At 35.7% G+C, this 24,684-nt stretch overlaps 1 protein-coding gene across 6 annotated transcripts; it reads right to left on the bottom strand.

Annotated features, from left to right (window-relative positions):
* Positions 1-1,253: 1,253 nt before the first annotated feature.
* On the bottom strand, positions 1,254-24,671 carry LOC110834426 (proton-coupled zinc antiporter SLC30A5). Of its 6 annotated transcripts, none has more exons than XM_087344262.1 (14): positions 24,340-24,671; positions 23,880-24,121; positions 16,152-16,369; positions 15,178-15,332; positions 11,458-11,625; positions 10,665-10,768; positions 10,117-10,304; positions 8,178-8,387; positions 7,544-7,700; positions 5,749-5,931; positions 4,516-4,628; positions 3,791-4,017; positions 2,395-2,523; positions 1,254-1,467 (listed from the first exon to the last, which is right to left on the bottom strand). In XM_087344262.1, exons 2-14 carry the CDS (start codon positions 24,068-24,070, stop codon positions 1,306-1,308), a joined length of 2,205 nt encoding a protein of 734 aa, XP_087200388.1. In that variant the 5' UTR covers positions 24,071-24,121; positions 24,340-24,671; the 3' UTR covers positions 1,254-1,305. The 6 variants fall into 6 exon arrangements, with proteins under 6 accessions (XP_087200388.1, XP_087200389.1, XP_087200390.1 ...); XM_087344263.1 differs by having other exon boundaries at positions 24,407-24,671; XM_087344264.1 differs by having other exon boundaries at positions 4,516-4,616; positions 24,340-24,669.
* Positions 24,672-24,684: the final 13 nt, after the last annotated feature.

Raw genomic sequence — 24,684 nt, 5'->3', positions numbered from 1 at the left:
CTAACACATATATGCAGAAGAGAAACTTCCAAGATTAGATGAGACCTGACACCTCCAATAATCAGGTTATCTGTAATTATTTATTTTTCACTAAAATGACTGGAGCCTGCACTTGATATCACTGAACCAGAGTAATAAGATAACAATGCTACATAAGAATATAATCAGTTCCTATCTTATATGTTACTGCCAAGAATAATTACTACCATACCCTCTTAATTAACCTTAAAGACTGTTGTTGATTAATGATAAGTTTGTGACTGTCTTTATCTCCAGGAACACAACCCTCCCCATACTGTGAAGTACTTCAAAGTGAATTACACTATAGTAAGCATAATCAGTAAATCATGACAAAATTGTGTGGATTTAATAAAATTTCTCTGAAGAACACCAGCCTACTTCAATTTCAGTTTTACTCTGCAGATATACACCCAAAAAAAGACAAACTACTTCAGAAACCAGGCAAATAGCAATAGCTTTCAGATTTTAATTCAAAATGTTTTGTAAATTGTTGCATGACAAAAGACCAGACTAATAATTGCTTAGGTGAGCAATTTAAAATGTGACAATTCTGTGTTTGTGTCTACCACATTTCTAGCTCCAGACCTCTAGCTTCACCAGTTGCATACTCATAAGGAACACATCTCCAAATGGAAAGGGGAGAAACCACTGATTCATCAAAACTAACACATGGGAGCTTTCATGACCCATTTACAGTATTATCATTGCCTTGCATGGCTACAGCAATGATATCAACAGCCAAATATCCTTGATTCAATCTACATTGACACATTCCATGACAACCCTTTAGTTCTTCGTGCATCTAAAAACGGTAATTTAATAAAGTGGTACAGAACATCAAAGTGGAGTGGTTTGCTCCCCTACTCCATGTTCAGGTGATCTGAGGTTCAAATCTCAACCATGAGACTGGCTACCCTGACTGAGCTTTTTCGTGGTTTTCCTCAGTCTCTTCAGGCAAATGCCAGGATAATATCTCAAATTAGGCCACAATCGCTTCCGTCCAAATCCTTTCCAATTCATTACTGTCATCATCTCATCTGAGGATATACAGTCTAGATACTCTAAGCATTGTTAAATAGACTATAAATAAATAAAGTGTGTATACCTGTAATTAATGGTGATGGAATACATAGGAAATAGATTAAGATTATATATAGTGGAAATATATAGTGTAGTTCCGCAATAAAGGAATTGTTGGAATGATAGGTTTCTAATATTACTTACACAAACAATGAAAGATAGCAAACACGTTTATTCTAAATAATTTCTTACAACATAAAGACATTAAATGGCCTTAACCAAGATCAAAGAATCCCTACCTTCACCAGAAAAAGCAAAATCTGCCTTCAGCTGTGAACTCAGTCCTGCCAAGTGTGTGAAATACTGTTCTTTTTCCACCTGGACACTGAACTGGTAGAAACCAATCTCTTTAAAGACTCCAATAACCTGAAATAACATAAGTATCTGGTGAAACATCTAATAAAGACAATACAAAGGACAATACTAACCCTTAAATTTCTGGTGAAGAAAAATATTTCAGCTGTGTATGAATCACATCAGTGTTTACAACCTTTTCTACTCTTGCACTAGGTGGCGTATGAACATATGGTGAACAGCTCATGAAACATGTAGTATCATAAAGTTGAGTGTATGTATATGCACAAAATATGTTTATTCCAGTCTTCACTTACATAACTTTCTGGCCATGTTCACACTTTTGTGAAGGTCATATTACTGAAAATGCTTTGTTCATTTGTCAGCACAAATGAAAGGACTTATTAATAGCTGCACATATTTTAATGAAATTTTAAATAAGGAAAGTTTTTCTTGAATTGGTTAACACATTCCAGTTTTGGTTAAAATTTTACAAACATGACAGGCATTTTACATGTTGGTTACCATGGTTATCTTGGCTAGAGATCCAGCCAAATCCTGGCAAACACTACAGAATTATGTTATGCATTACAATTCCTTGAAAAATTTAACAGATCAACCTTTACAGAATATATAACACATTACTCTTTGATCTACCTCCCCATATGTGCGCTGCATGTCCAAAGAAACCATCCCATTTTCCATTATCTCCCACAGATTCAAGTATTCTTATTCTGTTCTCAAACACCCTCACATTCAAAACATATCAAAAATCAATGAATAAAAAGATATCGTTCTATACATAATCTTTATTTGGTGGGGGAGAGGAGGATAATTCGGAACATAAAATTATTCCGAAATGAATGGTAGCATGTATTTCCTATAAAGAATCTGCTCTTAATTTCACCATATTTTCATTTGTACACCCAATGAAAAGGTTTTTGCTATTTACCCTAACACTAGATCTTTATATTGTATTGTGTAAACATTTGCATATACCTCCTGAATAATTTTCTGTTCACTGGCTTCTGGCAAAGCTTGTACATGTATGGTCCCAATGATCATGTCTGATGAGTGTTGCCAAAAATGTGGCTGGCGAATTCCTACTACACCTTCTATGGCAGTTACCTATAAACAAACAAGTGAGTGAGCATACTGTCGTGTATAAAGTTTTGCACAAAAATTGCCATGGTTGCTGGTACATTATACACATGAAGTACAGCTGACTCAATTAATTTTGTCCCTCAATTAAATTACTGGCCCAAAGATGACTGTCTTCTGAGATGTTGTGCCATGTAGTCTGGTAGAAGTTTACTGGAATTTCAGAGGTCCCTGCTGCCTCCATCAACAGGACAATAAGTTTGCCTTGATGATGGAAGCAGCAAGAATGTCTGAAACAGCAGTAAACTTCTACCAGACGACATGGTGCAACATCCCAGAAGAAAGTCATCAATAATACCCCAGAAGTTTTTTAAAGCAAATGGCGGTAAAAAAATGTTACAAATGTTCCGCAGAAATACCTCAAAATAATACCATCTCTCATATGAAGTATGTAAATTTAAGTTTTACTAGACACAGTTATAATTGTATGCAGTGTGATTTTTAAAAATGTCTGTTTAACACATTGTAGCAAATTTCTCTGGATAATTTTAAGCATGCTGGTAAGAGGATTCTGAGCAAAAGAAGCATATTCAAGTCTCAAATTGAGTAGGCTGCTGTAAAGCATTATCAATCTGTCTGCAAAAGCAGGCAGTCATCAATCGAGGGAATATGGTGAAAAATATGTGTTAACATCAGCATAGAGAATAAAATTACGAAATAAATTTTATTACACAGATCATTAATGTATGTATGAAACAACAAAACTCCCAGAACAGAACCTTGGAGAACATTTGACAGCACAGTAAAAGTTGATGGAAAAAAAAAAGTTCAGAAAAACAAACATGGCACAGCCTTTTAGTTGGGTAACTACAAAACCAGTTGACAAGCTGCAGACCAGTAAACAAGCCTTAATATCATCATTACCCTGAAAATAATATAAATCAAATACTACACTGTGCAAATCTCATCTGTATTCAGATCAACTTGCAAAAACACAACAAATGACAGTGTAATATGTAAACACTGCAATGAACAAAGACAAAGAAGTATAAATAAAATCCACCAGAGGTAGGACCTGTCAGGAAACTACTGAACACTTGTTCCATCTAGTGAGACGCTACTCAATTTGCTGTTACAAATTTAAAAACAAGGATAATAATTCATAACTGCAAAATTCTAACTAATACTAGTTAACTTTTGAAAATACAAATATATTTAGAGGAACATTTTTAACCTCAGTTAATCAGTATAATAAGTGAAGCTGTTAAGTAAGATATAAATAAATAACACTAACCTTGCTAAGAGCTGTAGGAAGCTGATTCTGCACTCTCACAGGTGTTCTCAGCAACAAAACAAGTGCTGCATTCTTTAGAAGTGGTAACACACTCACAAATATCAGGACAGCAATAAATATAGAGCATATTGGATCTGCTATGTACCATCCAAAATGTTCAATCAGAATTGATGATATAATAACTCCAACACTACCCAGTGTATCAGCCATGATATGAAGAAAAACACCTGCAAATCAACATACACATGACTGACAAAGTGTGTGAATCCACGTAGTTTTGTGTTCACAGTGCAATTTTGATACATGAAGCAACATTTCTCAATTTTAAGCAGTCATAACACTATACAAAGTGTTTCATAAATATAACATTGAGTATCTGATACGTGTGATTTGTAATAACTGATCATTGTAACTAGATCTACATTACATGTCCTATAAACAAACTCAAAGTACTATACGAGAAGATTAAACAGGAATGTCATGTAAAATTTACATAAAATATTATTATCCACCCATAATACACAACAATTTCACATGTCATCACAGGTGAATTAAACACAAAACTAGGTGAAATTCCCTACACCTGAGGATGAAACAGATTCATTTTTTTGAAACATTGTTTTTTAGAATACCAGATGACAAAGTCCAAAAACTCAGTAATGCATACAGTGAAATTGTTGTGTATAGATGGATAATAAAAATATTTTACTGAAGAAGAAACTTACCTTCCATATTTGAATTATGTGAATGACCATGAGTCTCCCCTGAATAAATGTGGCCATGTGCATGGTTATGGTTGTGATGGGGTCCATGAAAATGACTGTGTCTGAAATAGGAACTAAATTCAAAATGCCTGAATACGTTGATGGTAACACTGACATTATCACCTTTTATTACCACTACCAACCACACCTGAATGTCTAAAAACATAAGAAAATGAAGTCAGTGCTTTCTTGTGGTACCAGGCACCAGTATAAAGTACCAGCACTTTTTCTCCAAAATACGATAAATTTTCAAACAAATAACCTCAAAGTACTGCCACCCATTTTCTTTAAAAAAAATTAAAAATAGAAAATTGTTTATAGGTAAAGGAAAAGTTGTCCCTGGTACTTAAAAATCCTAAAAATATATCATGGATAATTCTTTGGACATTTAACTAAATTTTGCATCACTTTAACAAGGATCTACATTGACGAAATAGAAAATGTTATTGCTATCACTGTGTTGCAGCAAAAATACATATGATTAAGCCGAAATATTGGCCACAGGCTGATAAAAATATGTGAGATTAATACATCACTTAAATGTTAATTTCTTTACTCTGAGTGGCATTAGCTTCTTGGAAAGAATTCTACTCCATAAAGTTAAGTTACTTTGTTGTTGAATGTTGGAGGAAAGCAGTAAGAAAAAAAATTTAACCGGTGTATTCTAGAAACACAAAAACTGTTCCAGTGCAACATTTGGACACAGTGCCAAGACATACACACAAGGAAATGTTTAACGGCATTTTTATCTCCTAACCAAACCAACAGAAAGCTAGAAGAGAAAAAGAAGATTTATATTTTGTACCCAACATTAGCCACAGGGAGATTTAAAAATATGCAAAAAAAAGTTTATTTTTACCACATTTCCATAAAAATAAGGAAACTGTAACAAATGGAACTGCCACAGAGAGCATACAGCAATATATACATCTTCATCTGCTCATACAAGAAGACCCTTAGTCTTGAATTATATTAGAAGTAAAAAGATCTCATCTTATAGTTAGACAATTCTATTAAATAAATGTTAACTATCATACTTCCTTAGTATAAGATGGACTTTTCCTCCTGGAAGATACGGCCTAACACCTGCATGCATTTTACAGTCAAAAGGTTAAGCAGGTTCTTTTATCAAATCAAATCTGTATTTATCTAACACTCCATTGCTTCTTATAGTCTATAAAATATGGTACTCACCTAAATGCAAGAATGCCGACTAGATTGACACACAGACCAGTGACTGATACAACCAACAGTCTTTGTGTATTGACATGGGGAGGATCTAATAGACGACTTACAGCTTCAGAAAAGACAAATAATGAGATGACCATCAAGAAAAGACCATTAACAAAACCAGACAAATCTTCCACTTGACTGTACCTATGAAAAGAAAACAAATGCAAAACAATATGCCAGATCTTGTACACATCTTTATATAAACACACATCATATCTGTAAGTGAAAGTTTCATGTACAAATATTGCCTAGTTTTATCCTTTCTTCTTAGTATCACGGATAAATTTCATATTTGGCCTCTGTATTGTTGAGGTCTCCAATTCCTTATTATGACAAGTAGTAAGAATTCTTGAATGAAGGACCATACTACTGTAAGGCCTACACCAATACAGGATAGTACAGACAAAAAGTAGAGAAGCAGAAATCAAGCTAGAAGCCTCAATATCCGAGTAGCCCTAGCCCAAGCAACTACTAGAACTGGTATGATTTTATTCTTTACTAAGCAAAATTAATAACTCCATTCTCTTCCTTCTTCTTCCTAACACATTTCAACTTCAAACGGGTCATCTGACACCAAGCTTCTCCACCTGTTTGTCTTCCTCAAATTCTTCCCATGGTCTTCTTTCCTCCTGTGACATCTTTCCTAATCTTTTATTCCCATCTTATTTTTATTTATAGTTTATTTAATGACAATTTCAGTATCTCAGACTATACTGTGTCGAATGAGAGGATGATAGTGAACATGAATTGACGTTACAGCCCATGCCCCACCTGCCTTAAGAGTCAACAAATCTTGCAGTTCATATATATGGGTTTTGTTTGATTCTCACTGTAAACACATATTATTTCCTTAAACATTATTAACCAGTTGATCTTTATAATAGTGAAGATTTATGTCTTCTGGGTTGCTGCGCTGTGTAGTCTGGTCGATATTTACCAACGTTTCAGAGGTCATACTGCCTCCGTCATCAGGGCAATGAATATGCCAATTGGGTGGGTGGGGTTAGGTTTATAGGAGCCAGACCGTGAATGAAGTGAAAACCTCAAATTTTATGTGAAGATTTATGTTTTCCCTGCAGTATGGACTAAATTCTTAAATATGAGCTTTAGCTTCAAAGGGTTAAATGGAAAAATGGAGAAACTACCAGTATATCAAAAGTTTCTGTCAATTACAACTTATGTCACATCAGGACTTTTCTGAGCTCCTTCTCTTCCAGTATTTGATATAACAGCAAAACCTACCTATTTTAAATCCTCACTTTCTTCTCATATTTTCAAAATCTTTGATCTCATCAAGTATTCTTCCATAACAAAACAGTCTTCAACATATTGTAGTTTTGACACAATATAAATTACACATCTTCTGTTCAACTGCAGCAAAATGTAAATTCAAAATTCACATAGCCATCAAAGAAAATAATGCAATCAGAAAATTATACATTTCTGACTTGATTTAAACAGCAAGCTTGGATCATTTAGTATAATATTGTGTTATCTTCAAGTGTGTCCTTATGTTTAAATTTCACATCACTTAATGATAATCATCACATAAACCATATTTTATAATGTATGATTAAAATATTTACAAATATCTTGATACAGTAAATACAATCTCCATGTTTTTACACTATTTTTAAAATCCACTTCTACACAATTCTGCATGCAACTGGAATAATTCTTTATTCAAAGAAAGAAGTATAACAACACAATAAACACAATACAGTACAGACTTGTTATTTATTTTCAGAAGTCTTACCCATAAGAAAAAGTTTTGGATGGCTTCCACCGAGCCATGACTGAGGCAAGAAGCCCCATTATTAACGCAGAACAATCAAAGAGCATGTGAAAACCATCAGATATCAGACCAAGGCTATTAGTCCAAATTCCATATAGAAACTCAATTACAGTAAAACCTGAAAAAAAGAGAAAATTATCGGAATGCTCGAAACCAAATCCAAAGTTCGGAGGATCTTATTATTACTATTATTAATGTGAAGATATATTATTAAATAATTAACAATTTTAAGATTTACTTCTTTGTTGTGTTATCAACCATAAATTCCATACTTGTATAATAATTACACAGATAAAAAGGAAACAGTAATAGCTAGTGCGTTCAAGAAACAATATCAGTATGTTTCTGCAGCAGCAATTGTAATGGAAGTTAAATTCTTTACATATTCAAACACATGATAAATTAAATTTCTGAATGATGTTGAACAGGAATGAATATTTTCAACTGATTTGCAAGTTTCCATAACATGAGGTAGAATGGAAATGACACAATATGAACATAAATTTTAATAGGAATTAAATCTGAATGAAGTTATAGGAAACAAAGTAATTCACAATTGTACAAATTTCACATTAAGTTCAACAATCAAACTTACTCAGATTCAAACACAGGAAGTAGAATATGCGTCTGCTGTTATGATCAGTCAGTATCTGCTTGAGGAATGAACTGGCTTGCATTAAAATTGATTGCGATGTTTGGTGCAGTGCACTGCTGGTAAAGTTGTATAAAGGCAGACCACTAGCAGAATAGCCTATGAATGAACCTCTTGCTCCACCCTTTGTAGTTGATGTGAGGCCTAAAGAGGCTGTTAAAAGAAACGGTGAAGTACTTCATACTACCAATTTCAGTGATACAGAATACATTATCTGGGAGATACAGATGCAAAAGATGGCTTGTGTCCCCTAAGCTAAGCTGACCCCACCTAAAACATCAAACAAAATGAGGAAAATCACTGGAATAAAAGCTTTGCTAATATATCATGCTGGGGTATCCAAGCCACAGTCTATTCTTTAACCATGTTGATGTGGTATAAATTTACAGACTTCACTTAATATTCCTGCATAACCTAAAACAAGGACATTATGAAGAGTTAAATATTTAGCAAACAAGAAAAATTAATGTTAAAGATGTTTGGTTGAAAAACAATAACAATTACGATATTGGGTTCTACAACAAGACAACAATAAATGTCTTAATTCATCTTACAATACCTAATTGGTTTGGTTTAGTCTGTAACAAAATTAAATTATTGTTATGATTAACTCAGAATCAAAAACCATCTAACTTGGCCTAAATTTTATGCCAGTCATATTATCGGTTCATCATTTCGTGAGTAATACTTGGAATGTTATAGTCACATTTATGACAAAACACTAACCTCACTGCTCCAGAATTCTAAAACGTATTTCCACTAAGTTTAAACTCCAGAAATCTCTGCTTCCTTCCACATCCTTTCCAATTCATTATTCACTATCATCCTCCCATTCGACGCTATATAGTCTGAGAAACGGAAAAAGTGCCGTTAAATAAACTCCATATATCTCTTGTGTACGATTTCAAAAGAGCCGCCGCGCTGGGGCAATTGAAAGTTTTTCATATTACATTTTGTTTCCAATCGCGAGCTGGTTATTTGCAACCGAAAAACTCAACTCCGCTGCCTATTATTATTTTCTTCCGTTTAAAATGCGTAAAATAATTTCATCACCTCATCCACGAAACGAAAATACCGGTCACCATATCAATATCGCTCATCCACTATCGAATGTCCTTCTACATGGAGTCGATAACAAGGCCACAGAATTAAAATCCGAGTCGATATTAATGAAGTCAAATATTCGGTGAAAATACGCGCCGATTCAAACGTAACAGCACTGTTTAAAGTCTTTTGAGCTAATTTGGGCGTTTCACAGCAATTGGGTTCAGGTTGTTGTCTTCTGGTTTGTTACACTATGTAGTGTTCTAGACTGTTGCAGAAACATACTACCTCCATATGAAAGTTACCTACTTAGTGTCAAAACCCAGATGACCACTGCCTCAATTAAAAATGTTCTTTATGATTTTGTGTGCCTCAGTGGATTTCAAGACATAAAACATAACCAACAAGATATATCAGATATTCAATCACACTACTATTTTAAACACATAAAAACAATCAATACAAGTTAGAGAAATTAGTAGTATGAAAATTCTAATTACAACATATTCATATATATTTCTGCATATTTCACACAGTTTTAATTCCCACTGTAACATACACAATTTAAACTGAATGTATCAAATAAAAACATGAAGGTTTTTGTAAATTATATTCTTTTGTAGTGGGAGTTAAAAAATTTTAACATCCACCAGACTACACGGCGCAACAACCCAAACACAGCAATCCCCAAATGTTAACAAAATAACCTTTAGTGTCAAATAGACGGGAGACAGTTTATGCACCAGAGTTGGTATGGGTATTTGGAAAAGGAAAATGTACTTGCTTTGGTTCCTTGTTATATATTCAAGCATATTAACATACTCATCATTCAGCTTACCTAATATGAACAACCCACATGCAAGAAGACTTCCAGCTGACAACAAATGTTCCTCTACAACAGTTGTAGTTTGAACATCATCTTGATTACCACTGGTTAAGAACATTGACTGCCACAACAATGCAGCAAGCAGGGCAAATAAAAACAATGAAATTGACCCAATTCTTGCTACTCGAGGAACCTCAAGCCTATGGAAAAATTAATTTTGTGAGATTTGAGGTTCTCATGGAGGCAGGCCACAAAAAATATTAGCAACAGACATGACTGATTTTGAATCTAAAATCACATACAAGAAACATCACTATCTTACCATAAGATCATCAAGTAACACCAGTGACCATGAAAAATATTGCTAAAAACGGAACTTCTATTGCATATTTCAGTCATACACCACAGTAAAAATTTTGAGTCACAGTTGAAGTTAGAAAAACCTATACAGCCAATGAAAACAGGCTGAAGAATAAACAAAACAGATTCATAAATTGTATGCATAAACATAATTGCCAATAGTCAACATCTGTTACAGAGAAAGAAAATGTTCAACTTACCTTTGAATGCATACACTATCCACATAATAACTGACCACAAACATCAGTGTAGCAACTGTTACAAGGAGAATAATAAATGATACAACAGAGATATTTTCTTTTACCTGTACAAGGACAAAAGTTAAATTAGTAACTATATAAACAACTGAAACACAATATGTTCTATTACAGACATCATCTATTAACATGCAATAGCTATTGCATAAAACTACATAGATCACTGCCTGAATTATAATTTATTAAACATGTTTTGGAAGGAGGTACTATCTTTTGATGAGCGGTTATAGTTGTAGTGCCAAATTTATTTTGTTTTTTCATCTAACTTTACATTTCTTTTAACTTTTAACATAGGTGGCAGCAGTCAAGACCAAACCTAAAATTCTAATAATACCAAACTTGTATGCTACCTACTAGACCAACGGGGGTTTTTGTTTTTATTTCAAATATTTTCAGTATTAGTGGCAATGGTCAGAAATGAATGCAAAATTCTTCTGATGATTGGTAAATAGGTTTCATACATAAAGAGTTTCAGATTAAATCCCAACTGCTGCCACTAATATTAGAAATAAAAGCAATAAAAATGTCAGTACAATGAGAAGAAAACACAAAACAATCACAGAAGTAGAGACAGCTTCTGAAATGTCTCAGATATCAAATATACCTCAGCTAATGGAAGTATTCAGTATACAAGTATAACTCTATTATCATGGCTCAATTTGTGTCACTATTTCCAATTATATACAGTAAACTTATTTTTACAATGAATATAATACACTTTAATATCTACTCTAACCTGTGTTACAAGTAATACAACCATCCATGGAAAGAGATATATGCCTTCAATAAGTGTGACAAGTGAATGCAGCTTCTTTACACCACCAATATCCGCTGCAATACGCTTCCCAACAGCGTTAACCCCAACTTGAACAAGGAGTAACACAAACAGCAACATCACTCCAAACTAAAAACAAAGATAATACATCAGGTCTGACAGTCAAATTTGCAAACTGGCAATTCTGGTGATGTGACCTGTGTTTGATCACGTGACTATAATTCATCAGTTTTGTGTCAAACAGGTCGGATTAATTTTCATTATGAATGCAGTGGTTTATTCCTTCTCGAAGGTATCACCACCTTGTCGAAGGCAATCTGCCGGGTGAGGAGGCTTGCGTGCTCAAATGACCCTTAGGGCTATGCCGGCCTGAGCTTCGGCTCATGGTAGGGTCACCCAAGCCGGACAGGTCTAAGGAGAGGCGCTAGACTAAGAGTGATACCCTGGTCCTCCAGGTTGGGGGTTGGGTGTAGGGCTAACAACCTTTCACCTTTAAAAAAAATATGTGTTACGAAAAAATCAACCAAGCCTCGGATCAGGACGGACTCTTTGGCACGACCACGGCAATTGAAAAAGGACATGAGATTTGGTACCTGGAACATTAGGAGCCTCTATAGGGCTGGGGCACTGAAATCAGTGTGTAGGGAATTAGGGAATTATAAGTTAGACTTAGTGGCAGTGCAGGAAGTGCGATGGGAGGGGGAGGGCACGATCCCAGTGGACAATTTTACATTTTTCTATGGAAAGGGGAATGACAATCATCAGCTAGGGACGGGTTTTTTTGTTCATAGCAGAATTAGGGCAGCAGTTAAGAGAGTAGAATTTGTTAGTGACAGGTTGTCTTACGTAATTTTGGAAGGACGTTGGTGCGACATCATTGTCCTTAATGTTCATGCCCCAACTGAAGACAAAAGCGATGATATCAAGGATAGCTTTTATGAAGAATTGGAATCAGTATTTGATACATTTGGCAAGTATCACATGAAAATTCTGCTAGGAGATTTCAATGCAAAAATTGGGAGGGAGGATGTCTTCAAACCCACAATAGGCAGCGAGAGTCTCCATGCACTTAGTAATGATAATGGCGTCAGAGCAGTGACCTTCGCTACGTCAAAAGATTTAATTGTAAAAAGTACAAAATTTCCACACCGTGATGTTCATAAATACACTTGGACTTCCCCAGATGGCAGAACACACAATCAAATAGATCATGTTTTAGTAGATAAGAGAAGGCAGACAAATGTAATTGATGTGAGATCATTCAGAGGAGCAGATTGCGACACTGATCATTATCTGGTGGTAGCAAAAGTGAGGGAGCGGCTTTCAGTAAGTAGACGAACTAAACAAAATTTTGACACAGAAAGATTTGATTTGAAAAAATTAAGTGAGGGAGAGGCAAAGGAACAATATCAAGTTGAAATTTCGAATAGGTTTCAAATTTTAGAGACAAATGAGGATAATGAAAGTGTGGACATCAACAGGGAGTGGGAAAATGTCAGAAACTGCATCAAAATTTCAGCAAAAGAGAAACTAGGATACTACAGGAGAAAGCAAAATAAACCGTGGTTTGATGAAGAATGTTCAAAATTAATAAATCGAAGGAAGCAAACAAAATTTCAATGGTTGCAGAACCCAAACAAAACAAATGCGGATAATCTATGTAACGTGAGACGTGAGGCTAGTAGAACCTTTAGGACTAAGAAAAGGGAATACCTGAAGGGCAAAATTGCTGAACTTGAGACAAATAATAAGGAAAAAAACATCAGAGACCTGTACAGAGGCATTAATAACTTTAAGAAAGGATATCAACCCCAGACTAATTTGGTAAAGGATGATAGTGGCAATTTGCTTGCAGATCCAATAAAAATTGTGAATAGGTGGAAAAATTTCTTTAGCGAGCTCTTAAATGTTCATAATACTGGTGATATTAGACAGATTAAAATGCATACAGCTGAACTGTTGGTGCCAGAACCTAGCTTAGATGAAGTGGAACTAGCCATTGGGAAGTTGAAAAGTTATAAATCTCCAGGAATTGATCAGATTCCGGCCGAATTAATTAAAGCAGGTGGCAAAGGGTTGCATATGAGGATCCATAAGCTTATTCAGTTAATTTGGGATAAGGAAGAGATGCCACATCAATGGAAGGAATCCATAATTATTCCTATTTATAAGAAGGGGGACAAGACTGAGTGTGGTAATTACCGAGGAATATCGCTGCTATCAACCTCATACAAAATTCTATCCAACATTCTTTTGGCAAGATTAACCCCATATGCGAATGAAACTATTGGGGATCATCAGTGTGGGTTCAGACGAAACAGATCAACGATTGATCAGATCTTTTGCATTCGTCAGATACTAGAGAAAAAATGGGAGTTCGGTGGGACTGTACATCAGTTATTTATAGATTTCAAAAAAGCCTATGACTCTGTGAAGAGAGAAGTGCTATATAATATTCTTATTGAATTTGGTATACCAAAGAAGCTAGTGGGTCTAATAAAAATGTGCTTAAATGAAACCTGCAGCAAAATTCGAGTAGGTAAATATGTATCTGAGACATTCCTCATCAAGAACGGTCTAAAACAAGGAGATGCTTTGTCTCCCTTGCTCTTTAACTTTGCGCTAGAATACGCCATCAGGAAGGTCCAAGGTAGGCAGGAGGGTTTGCAATTGAACGGGACACATCAGCTATTGGCATATGCTGATGATGTTAATTTATTGGGGGACGATATAAATACAATAAAGAGGAACGCAGAAGTTTTACTAGAGGCTGGTAGACAAGTGGGGCTGGAAGTAAATTCAGAAAAAAACTAAGTACATGTTAGTATCTCGTCATCAGAAGACAGGCGGGCAAAATTATCTTAGGGTAGCTAATAAATCCTTTGAAAGGGTTACAAAGTTCAAATATTTGGGAACAACAATAACAAATCAAAATGATACTTGTGAGGAAGTTAGGAGGAGACTAAATTCCGGAAATGCTTGCTACTTCTCAGTCCAAAATATTTTGTCTTCCCGTCTGATTTCTAAGAACCTGAAAATTAAAGTATACAAAACAATAATCTTGCCTGTTGTTTTGTATGGGTGCGAAACATGGTCTCTCACTCAGAGGGAGGAACACAGATTGCAGGTGTTTGAGAATCGGGTGTTGAGGAGGATATTTGGGCCTAAGAGGGAAGACGATGGGGCGTGGAGAAAACTGCACAATGACGAGCTTAAAAATCTGTACTGCTCCCCCAGTATTGTGAGGGTGATTAAGTCGAGAAGAGTGAGATGGGCGGGACATGTAGCGCGCATGGATGGGACAAGAGGTGTGCACCGGGTACTGGTTGGGAAACCTGAAGGGAAGAGACCGCTGGGGAGACCTAGACGTAGATGGGAGGATAATCTCAGGCGGGATCTATGGGAGATAGGAGTTGAAGGAAACTGGATTTTGTTGGCCCAGGACAGGGTCCGGTGGAGGGCTTTGGTTAATTCGGTGATGAACCTTCGGGTTCGGTAAGCCATCTAGTTAGTTAGTTAGTTAGTGGTTTATTCCTCCAATGTTTCGTTTGACTGCCTAAGTATAAAAACAGCCTTGAATACGGAAGCAGTACATTCCTGGAAAATGTTGATACCCACCTACAAGTACAGATAGAATCACAACCATGGACATACTTCACAAATGTCAAAGTATCACATTACCTTGTGGTCTGCAAACCCTAACCAGGAGCTTATGTTCGAAAACAAATGATTATCTCCTGGATGTTGCTGTCCCTCATCATGATCAATAAATAGCAGCGACAATATGGCACCTAGAAATAACATTGTGCCACGATACACTGCTGGAACACCCACTCCTGAAATACAGTTCACCCTGTCAATTAGCAGGTTTAACCCTTTAACCCCCTGAAGCCAAAGCTGGTGTAAGTATTCCTTAAAGACCCAGTCTCTACCACAAAGAAAACACAACACTTCATTACTACAAAGATTAACTGGTTTAAGCTGTTTAAGGAATAATCAAAGCTTATTCTGAGACTCATACAAAACCTATAATAAACACACTCTGTGAGCAAAATCTGTAACAGACTGTAAAAGTAGGTGATACATGTAGGTACCAATGGACTTTAAATAATTAAACTAGTGATATCTACATGTACAACCTAACCTAACCTAACTCCACTTTTCCTACAGTTCCCAACTCCAGCCAATTCACAAACTCCTTGTACCTCTTAAACATAAATAAACTTCCACCAGGCTACATAGCGCAACATCCCAAACGACAGTCATCTTCATAATTGCCACCATGAGAACCTGAAATCTCATCTACATTACTGATTTTAGTGAATTTACCTCAAAATAGTAGTGGAAGGGAAAATCTGCTAAATGAATACATTTTCAACCAACCCTCCAAAATAAGAACCAAAGTTTTTACAGCAGTGTGACTTAAGATATGTTTTTTTGACCATTACAATTCAAGGGTTCAATCCTGAACACTGAAGATGGAAGAAACATGTTCCTCCAATACACTGGTATCTACCAATATTACATGGTGTAACGATACATAAATCTAAAAACCTCTAAACATAACAGAGTCTGGAACTCATGTTATAGAATGATTCAGTCTGGCCTATACTCATTCAGAGTTATTACCATCTTACTTGATATAGAATACCTACCAGAAAACAAAGCTCCAATACCAGTGATGATGGCAAAATCATAGTGCTGAGTGATGAGAATGGTACGGAAAGGCCCACACAAACTCAAACCATAGAACCACAATACACTCTGCACTGTCCTCAAAAGAGAGAACTGAATCACATGAAACCATTGCGCTTGAATTAAAGGATGACCGACAGACAATGGCTTTTGCACATACACAAATATGCCACCAGCTCTGGAAATTTAAGACGGAAGAAAATTAAGTATACCACACTTATTCAAGCAAGTTATATCTCTGCCTACTTATTTTAATTCTAAGTCTGGGGTGCATTAATTTCATACATAAGTTTTCAGGAGATAATTTATTAATGAAAATGGAGATTAGGATTGTTCAAAATGAATACTATAATATTATGGTCTTTCTATAAATTCATATGATAACAGTCTTTCAAAGAATCCTTTTAGTTTCTCTCAAATACTGTATGTACTAGGATTGCCACTGGATATGATCTTGAGAGATGTTGATCCATTTCGCATCATCATAACTTCATCCGTAAGATTTACTTCAATATTCACCCTCATAAATTGTCTTCCAGAATAACCAGCAGTACAGATTCACATATCTTTAAAAAAAAAATGTTGATAGCAAATTACTTATCTCCAAGCATCTGATATCAGTCAAGGTAACTGATAAATACTGGAAAATACAACACATTAGTATCTTAATATCACCTAAGTATGAAATACTGAGTAACTCAGGGGTTTATTTCAGGACCAGTAGGCCAATTTATTTAAAAGGACATTAAACTGGGGACTGGTTGAATGTCTATAGGTTTTCATTTTTACCCTAAGTAATAAATAAACTTTCAAGTGTGGCAGTAATAACCTTAAAAACCTACACACACACTGGAAAAAGAAACTCTAGGTAATGACAACTCTCAGCCAGACAGAAGGCAGTGGATTTATGGTCAATAATGCAAACCATAAGCCCAAGAATCCTTTAACATTACTGATTCCATTATGTATAACTGACAGTCATAGACACAACCTATTCTTATATAAGAGTCTTTGTAAGTACTAAATCCTGATATAAATATGCCTTGTGAGCCAACAAAGGAAATATTAATTTTGAAAAAAGAAGGTTAAGGTGAAAGCAGAAGAAACAGACATGACTACTTACCAGACCACCAACGGTGTACATACCACATATTCTGAATACAAAGTAAGTTTTTAATATGAAGCTAACCACTCTTTAAAAAGTACTGTGGAAACTTGGACAACTCAGAGCTATTTATAGGTTTAATGAATGACATCTGATTTCTGGCAGGGGACAGATTTTTTAACCATATGTACTGTGGCCCACCCAGCCTTGTATCAAGTGAGTACCCTGAGTAAAGCGGCCAGAATTATGAACTGATCATTTGCCTCCATCAACTGCTGAGCTAAAGAATGTGTGAAACTGTGCTACTGCTACCCCTATATACTTGAAATACCAAAAGTAATGATAACATACAGGGGGTATGTATATGATGCTTCACAAATTCTTAACCTTGGCACTAGATGATGTTTGGGGACAATTTTTCACAACCTGGAAAAAGCCTAAGGTATCCAGTGGATAAGGATGGTTACAAATTTAATGTTCATGTTATGCCTGTGTGCATATGACATCCATAAGCTTAATCCTTTCTCACCTGCTCTTCAACCTATAAAACACCATATTATTTCACACAAACCTTGACAAAAAGAAAATATAAAATGCATCTTTTATGGCACATGATTTAATTTTCACAAGTAACAAAGTATTTAAAAACTTTATGTAATGTAATGTAATGGAATAAATGTTTTGTTTATTATCTTCCTGAACCAAATGATTATTTCATGTGTATGGAATCCTGAATATGTATCTTTCTTAAATGCAAAATAACCCATCATTATCTGATCCAGTGCACTGAAGAAATGATGGGAGTATATTAACAGTATCAGCCACTAAGTATGTCAACAGGATGCAATATCAGTAAAATCAACAAATACTTGTTTTATGTTCCTTAACTGCAAATAAAATTCTACTTAATTTACAATCTATATACAACACTACCATAATATTTACAAAGTTCAATGTAGCATCATTAACAATTATACAACAATTTAAATTAAATGACTACTCTAAAGAGACAACAGGGCATTTGTAGCTTTTGCAATTACAGTCCCCTACAGAACAGAATAATACAATTTTCAGTACACAGAAAAGAAAGAGAATAAAACAGATGGTGGTACAAAGCACAATTTATTACAAATCTTTCAATAGTATCATCAATGACAATGCTAATTATTACTTTACATAAGGGCCATGCAAAGTCCAGTCCACGCAGTCTCAGAATCTACGTATATTAATATAATGTATGTAATAATTCCATCAAGTCTTCATGGACAATCAGACATGTCAGGTAGCAGTAAAAAAAACATGTTTTGAGAGCTGTCTTGATCATCACCCAGGATATGATAATGAGGTCGCTGATGACAAGGGCTGAGACAGCTCTCAAAATGTCAGTTTTTTACACCCACTTGATGCGGCTAATAGCCTGTGAAGACTTCACTGAATTCAGTCAATGCAAGAGCTATAGATCATACATATATACCAATATCTTGTGAGAGCCAATTTTGCAAATGTCTAAATAGCTTCGTGTTAGAGGACAGGTTCCATAAAAGTTGGGAACTGCCCAGCTGAGCACTCTATTAGTTTCACAAGAATGACTCTGATCTGGTCATAAACAAAATACTGAATGAAATTTATGTACAAGGAAATTTGAATATTTTCTGCACCTCTAGCCAACTACTAATGTAAAAAATGAAGCCCATAAAGGTGTCTGTAATCCTGACTCTCATCTTCAGTTTGCATATCCCTGTTTTATATGTATGTATGTGTGTGTGTGTGTGTGTGTGTGTGTGTATATATATACACACCCCACTTAATGGTACCTGCACCTTGTTGTGGTGGTGGGACTTGAGTACCTCAGTGATCCCAAGAGCTATGCTGGCAGTAGCATAGCTACTGGTAGGGCCTCCCTAGCCAGATTGGTTGAGGGGGAGAGGTCAGACTAAGACAGGTACCCTGGTCCTCCAGGTTGGGGGTTGGTCGCAAGGCTAACAACCTTGCACCGTAAAAAGGAATATGTTTCGAGACCTCGATCAAAGCCTCGGACAGACAGACCTAACAGAGGACTGAATGGAAGAGGAGAATTGAGGAGGCCATGGACCAAATACAGACCGGAGAGTCATAGAAGAAGATATATACACATACACACATCATAACTTGTTTCACATATTTGTCTATCAACAAAGAAAAAACGAATTTCACACACAAAAATGATGTAACCTGAAAGACAACTTATCATGTAATAAATTCACACTGTATATGCAAGAGGTCAACTGTTAAGTTACACTTACAGCATATACTAGCATCTTAATATACTTATGACACTATTTTCAATGGTAGATGGATATTTTTGATAAAATTTATAATTATATACACAGAAATAACTGCTTATTTATCATTGCTTAAATCATCGATACATCAACTGAGGTTCATGTAGACTGAGTGCCATTACTTTGACCATCTTTTGCTGCAACAAGCAATGCTTCTATCAGCGTCTGCACAGAACTGTTATCACCACCAGCATCTCCATTCTCAGTTAGCATTATGCTAATCACTTTGGAAGGCTCGATATCTGCTTCATTAACATAATGAACAGGGCTACTGTCCACTTCTATGGTACTTGGCCCTCCTCCAGACACCTCTACTACTTGTTCTTCCATCACTTCTGTAGTCCCTGGCTTGTTCAGAGTGGCCTCGGCAAAGTCCTGTGTCTCAATAACAATTGACTCCTGATCCTGCGACTCCTCTGCTTCTACAATTTCCAACATATCTTGAGAATTTACAACGTGAATTAGATTGGGGGCCAACTGTTGCTGAAAACTTGGCTGTGTATGCTGAATAGACTGTAAAGCACTGCATTCTGAATCAGACCCATCAAACTGAATCACTACTGCTTCAATTCCCCTTCCCTGATTTTGATTAACCACTTGAGTGTATTGCTCAAGGTTTCTGTTTGTTTTTGGTTGCCCCATTTTTACCAAACTAGATAAATTTAAGTTTTTAACATTGATGAATTTTATTCCTTCCTGTCTTGATACATGATTGACATATGGCAATGTAACCTCTGGACTGACTGCATCATCTGTTGCGTGTTCCTTTGACTGGATTGAATTTATGGCAGCTGCTGCCACAGCACACTCCTCGCCCGGATCATCCACTGCTAATTCGTCTTCACCAAGTAAAGTTTTGGTCAAGGTTCTCAAACGATCTTCAGTCTCCTCTTCGTCATCTATTCTTTCGATATTATTTTCATCAAGTTCCAGACCACCTGGGATTGGATGGATAAACCTTACATGATTTTCCCAGTATTCACGCTTCCCAAATTTGAAACCACACACCTCACACACATAAAACAGCTTCTTATCATGATTCATAAGATGCCACCGGAGATTCTTCTTATCCCCAAAAGCTCGCTGGCAACGACAACACTTAAATGGTTTCTGCTTATTGTGCACAATGCGTACATGGCGTTCCACATCACCCTTGCGTGTGAATCTCGCCTCACAAACTTCACAACCAAAAGGCTTCTCTCCAGTGTGAGTTCGCAGGTGCTGCCGGAATGAAGATGGCTTTAAAAGTTTGTGGCACTCATTACACTCAATCTTATCATCAGGACTTAACTGACTCAGTTTCTGAATTGCATCTTGACTAAGACAACCTTTCTTATATTTACGTTTCATTTTCAGCATAGCTGTATCTTTCACCAACCCATCATGTTCTTCCTCAAACATGGCTTCGTCGTCAATGTCGGCATGCACATTTACAGCTATTCGCAAGCCCAGCCCTTCCTCGGCATCAGACTCTGGATCAAGATGAACCCCATCCTCAGGCAAGTTCTCCTTCTCTCCTTCGGGAAGAGAACCCACTTCTTCTTCCTGCAGACCTGTCATATCGTCCCCTGCCAGCACTGTCTCCAATTTAATTCGCTTAACTATACAGTCAACATTCCCAACTTCCTCTTCACAGGCCACTGTCATAAGAGGCTCACTTTTTGAGTAAATCTCACCAACAGCTTTTGATGTTTCTGTTTCATTCAAATATTCAGCTCTGAGCTTTTTGGCTCCTTTCTCTTTTAAATCCACAAGTCTGAGAGCAGAATCTGTAAAATAATGCTCTTGACTTTGGTTTGGGTGGATTTTTCTGGGTCTGCCACGAGTTCTTTTCTCTGGAGACCCATTAATCTTCATATCTGACCCCTCACTTGGGTCTACCAATTCAGTCACTGTAACTAAATGTGTATGAACCTTGTTTTCTCTCTGTTCCTTTATTGGTTTTGTAGTAGGTGCATCCAAATGTGAACCAATTTTAGAAAAGTAGTACTCAAAATCTTCATCCAACCTTTTTTTTGCTACTTTTCTGCGAAGACCATAACCACCATTAGATCGTTTCTGTCTGGAACTCATGGTACAGTAAACCTGCCTGATCCTTAGCTCCCTTCACAACCTACAAGCAAAGAAAGAGAGCTGATTCAATATCAGTACTAGGTCAGTGATCAAAACAATTACATATATTCTAAGACATGAAGTAACTGACCATACAAAATGATGAATTTAATAGTTTTGTTAAGGTTGACATAGGTGGGTCAAAGTTCTTATTTGGAAACAGAGTTTCCTGGGAAAAATCAGACTTAAACATGAATATGACAGACCATTAATTCTGTGTTTAATTACTACTACTTGGCCAAATGTCACACAATATGAAAAAAACCATCAAACTTACATTTGGTTCATATTGCCAGAGTTGCCATCAAAGATTAAATGAATAAAAATTATAAAGAACTGTGCGAGTTATGAGGTCCTCACAATGGCGAGGATGACGATGCTCCTGTTTCGGGTTTTGATGCTGTGTATATTCATCAGTAAATACCAATGTTTCAAAAAAACATACTGTTTCCATCTTCAGGGCTGATGATGGACACAGTTTGTTTCTCAAAAAAATATTGCCATCTACATACAAATCTACGCAGTGTCAAAAGCCAGAAGAACATCACACCAGTAAAGAACTGCTTACTAAATTCACAATTTAAGAATAGTATTAAAAAAATTAAACTGACTGACATCAAAGTTTAAATTAAATGTTTTGGGAAAATAATATATGTAATTCACATTTTATTAATGTTCAAAACTATCTATAATTACACATAGCTTAAATGTACCTTGTCTTGTTAGATAAAGTGATACCTTCAACTGGATCAAAGATACTAAAACAGGCACTCATCATTTTAAACTCAATTAGCATGAATCGTCATTCCATTCTTTAAATGCACTGAGACCTTTTCAACACAGCTTCAAATAAAATTGAATCAACTCCCTTTCACAAGCTCCTTTATCCTGATTTGTACATACTGAGTAGAAGGAAAACAAACAGAAATATGAATCACATAATTAGGAAACTCAAGTATTCAGTAGTTGCATTAAACACATATGATACAAGAAAGATCAAAATTTCCTTTACTAAAAGGAAATTATATGATTATGTATCCATAATCAGCTTTCAATTTCACTGATATTCATTCACAGTGTTATCAACAGAGAAGAAAACTTTTAAACTGCTTCATAAAATAAGTTGACAGCTCATCTGTTTTTTTTACCAACATGGCTATTTACAGTGAGACAGAATGAAGAGAAAGGCAGAAAAGCAAATAGCAATTACAGTGTTATGTGCATATATTGTCCATAAGCTGAATATTAAAATAAATCCTATACAATTCCCAAGTGTCTGAGCAGATTAACACAGCAGAGAGAACACAACCAGGGTAAGCACAGTGATTGGCTTTTAAAAGGTTTTATAAATGATCTTTAAAATCTCACCACGAGCACATTCTTCCAGTTCTTTCTACATGTAGGGCATATATTATATATATATATATATTGTGTGTGTGCATGTGTGAATGACAGAGAGACTAAAAATAGAGTTCAAAAAGTGTTGGAAAATCTGGCTGTCAGACAAATCTCATTATGGTGCTTACGAAGGCAGTGAGCTCCTTTGAAACATCAGTCAATAGCCACCAAAATACAAGATGCTACATCCCAGAAACCCACCACCTCAAAGACAAATGCAATCAACTGATCTTGGACAAATTTCAACGTACATCTACCTCTGTAAAACCATACTTCCAGCATTCACATGTTAATGAATTCATATGATTATTATCCTAACACAAAACGGCAGCTAGAACAGCATATGTTTAATATGTGCAAACTGAGATAATTACTGAACATAACTTCAGTCATCATAGCAAAAAGAAGAAAGGGTCCATGTTTGAAGTTTGTTTCTCATTACTTACAAAAGTACTCAAATCCTGTTCCAGTTCAGTTTAATAACACACAACATTTGTAAACACCAATACACAGAAAACAATGCATACTTTTTTCAAAGCAACAGGTATTTTATTCCACATCTTACTGTCATCTGGCTAACATATGGATCCATGGAAAGTAATAAAGATATATCTATGTATGGAAAAATAGTTTTAAGGTGCATGAGAATATAAATATTCACAAAAAATTAATATAAACAGCATGTATAGTTCTGCTTGAGAACAAGGCACCAAAAACACGAAATAACTATTTTGTTTTGAAAATATACTTACACCAATTTGAGAAGGCAAACAAGCAGAACAACATTGGCAACTTTCAGCAGATCATATGCCAGGAAAATTCCCACACAAAGCAATGCTTTACAGCTGATAATAAGAGTAATATACCAACTCTGCTTCGATGATGGGTAAATTGCTCTTGAAGTAGATGTGTCCCTGATATATCTTACAGGAATGCCTTTCATAATCCAAAATTCTAAACGTTTCTACGTGCAAGTTCTTCGCAGGCAAATATTCTGGGAACAAAAACGACAACTTCAGTGTTTGAACTACATTTTCATATAAAAATAACGGCATTCATTTGCAACATCGTATATTTATAAGCAAAATAGCACATTGTTTTCATACAAATACACGACCACGTCAATATTAATTAAACACTGCTCATTTTCAAAATCCCATCCCACGTCACACACATAAACTGTACATTACTTATTATCATTGTACTACTCACATAAAAGGAATAAAATGTTACACAATAAATTTAAGCAATCCCCAGTCATAAACCGGATAAGACCTACAATCGCTCAAAACGCAAATTGGCCATCTTGATTCTTCTTGCTTGTGGTTACAAACAGTAAACATAGCGGGCGAGTTGTGTATTTAAGAATGATGATTGTTACTATTGTCTACCTAATGGCGCTGCACACGAAGTACTACCTCGCAAACGATAAAGCTTAAAATACTTTAATTTGTTATGACATTCACATGCTTTCATGACATAAATGACGTAAAAGCTTCGCACAATGATCAGTTATTGAGTACTTGAAAAGTCTGCTTAATGGCTTATATGGAGGTA

This window comes from Zootermopsis nevadensis, unplaced genomic scaffold, assembly GCF_977971745.1.
Source record: "Zootermopsis nevadensis isolate Lab colony 2312 unplaced genomic scaffold, Znev_1.0 Znev_ptg000007l, whole genome shotgun sequence".
Lineage (NCBI taxonomy): Eukaryota > Metazoa > Arthropoda > Insecta > Blattodea > Termopsidae > Zootermopsis > Zootermopsis nevadensis.
The sequence above is the reverse complement of the archived record's forward strand: the minus strand, read 5'-3'. Positions and strand labels throughout refer to the sequence as shown.

Bases quoted from the DNA above. Each gene is read 5' to 3' on its own strand.
- LOC110834426 (XM_087344262.1), bottom strand. From the start codon at position 24,070: ATGAAAGGCATTCCTGTAAGATATATCAGGGACACATCTACTTCAAGA. The intron at 5,932-7,543 runs GTAAGACTTCTG...TTCTTTTCATAG, and splicing joins TCCAAAACTTTTTCTTATGG to GTACAGTCAAGTGGAAGATT. The intron at 2,524-3,790 runs GTTAGTGTTATT...GTTTGTTTATAG, and splicing joins TTCCTACAGCTCTTAGCAAG to GTAACTGCCATAGAAGGTGT.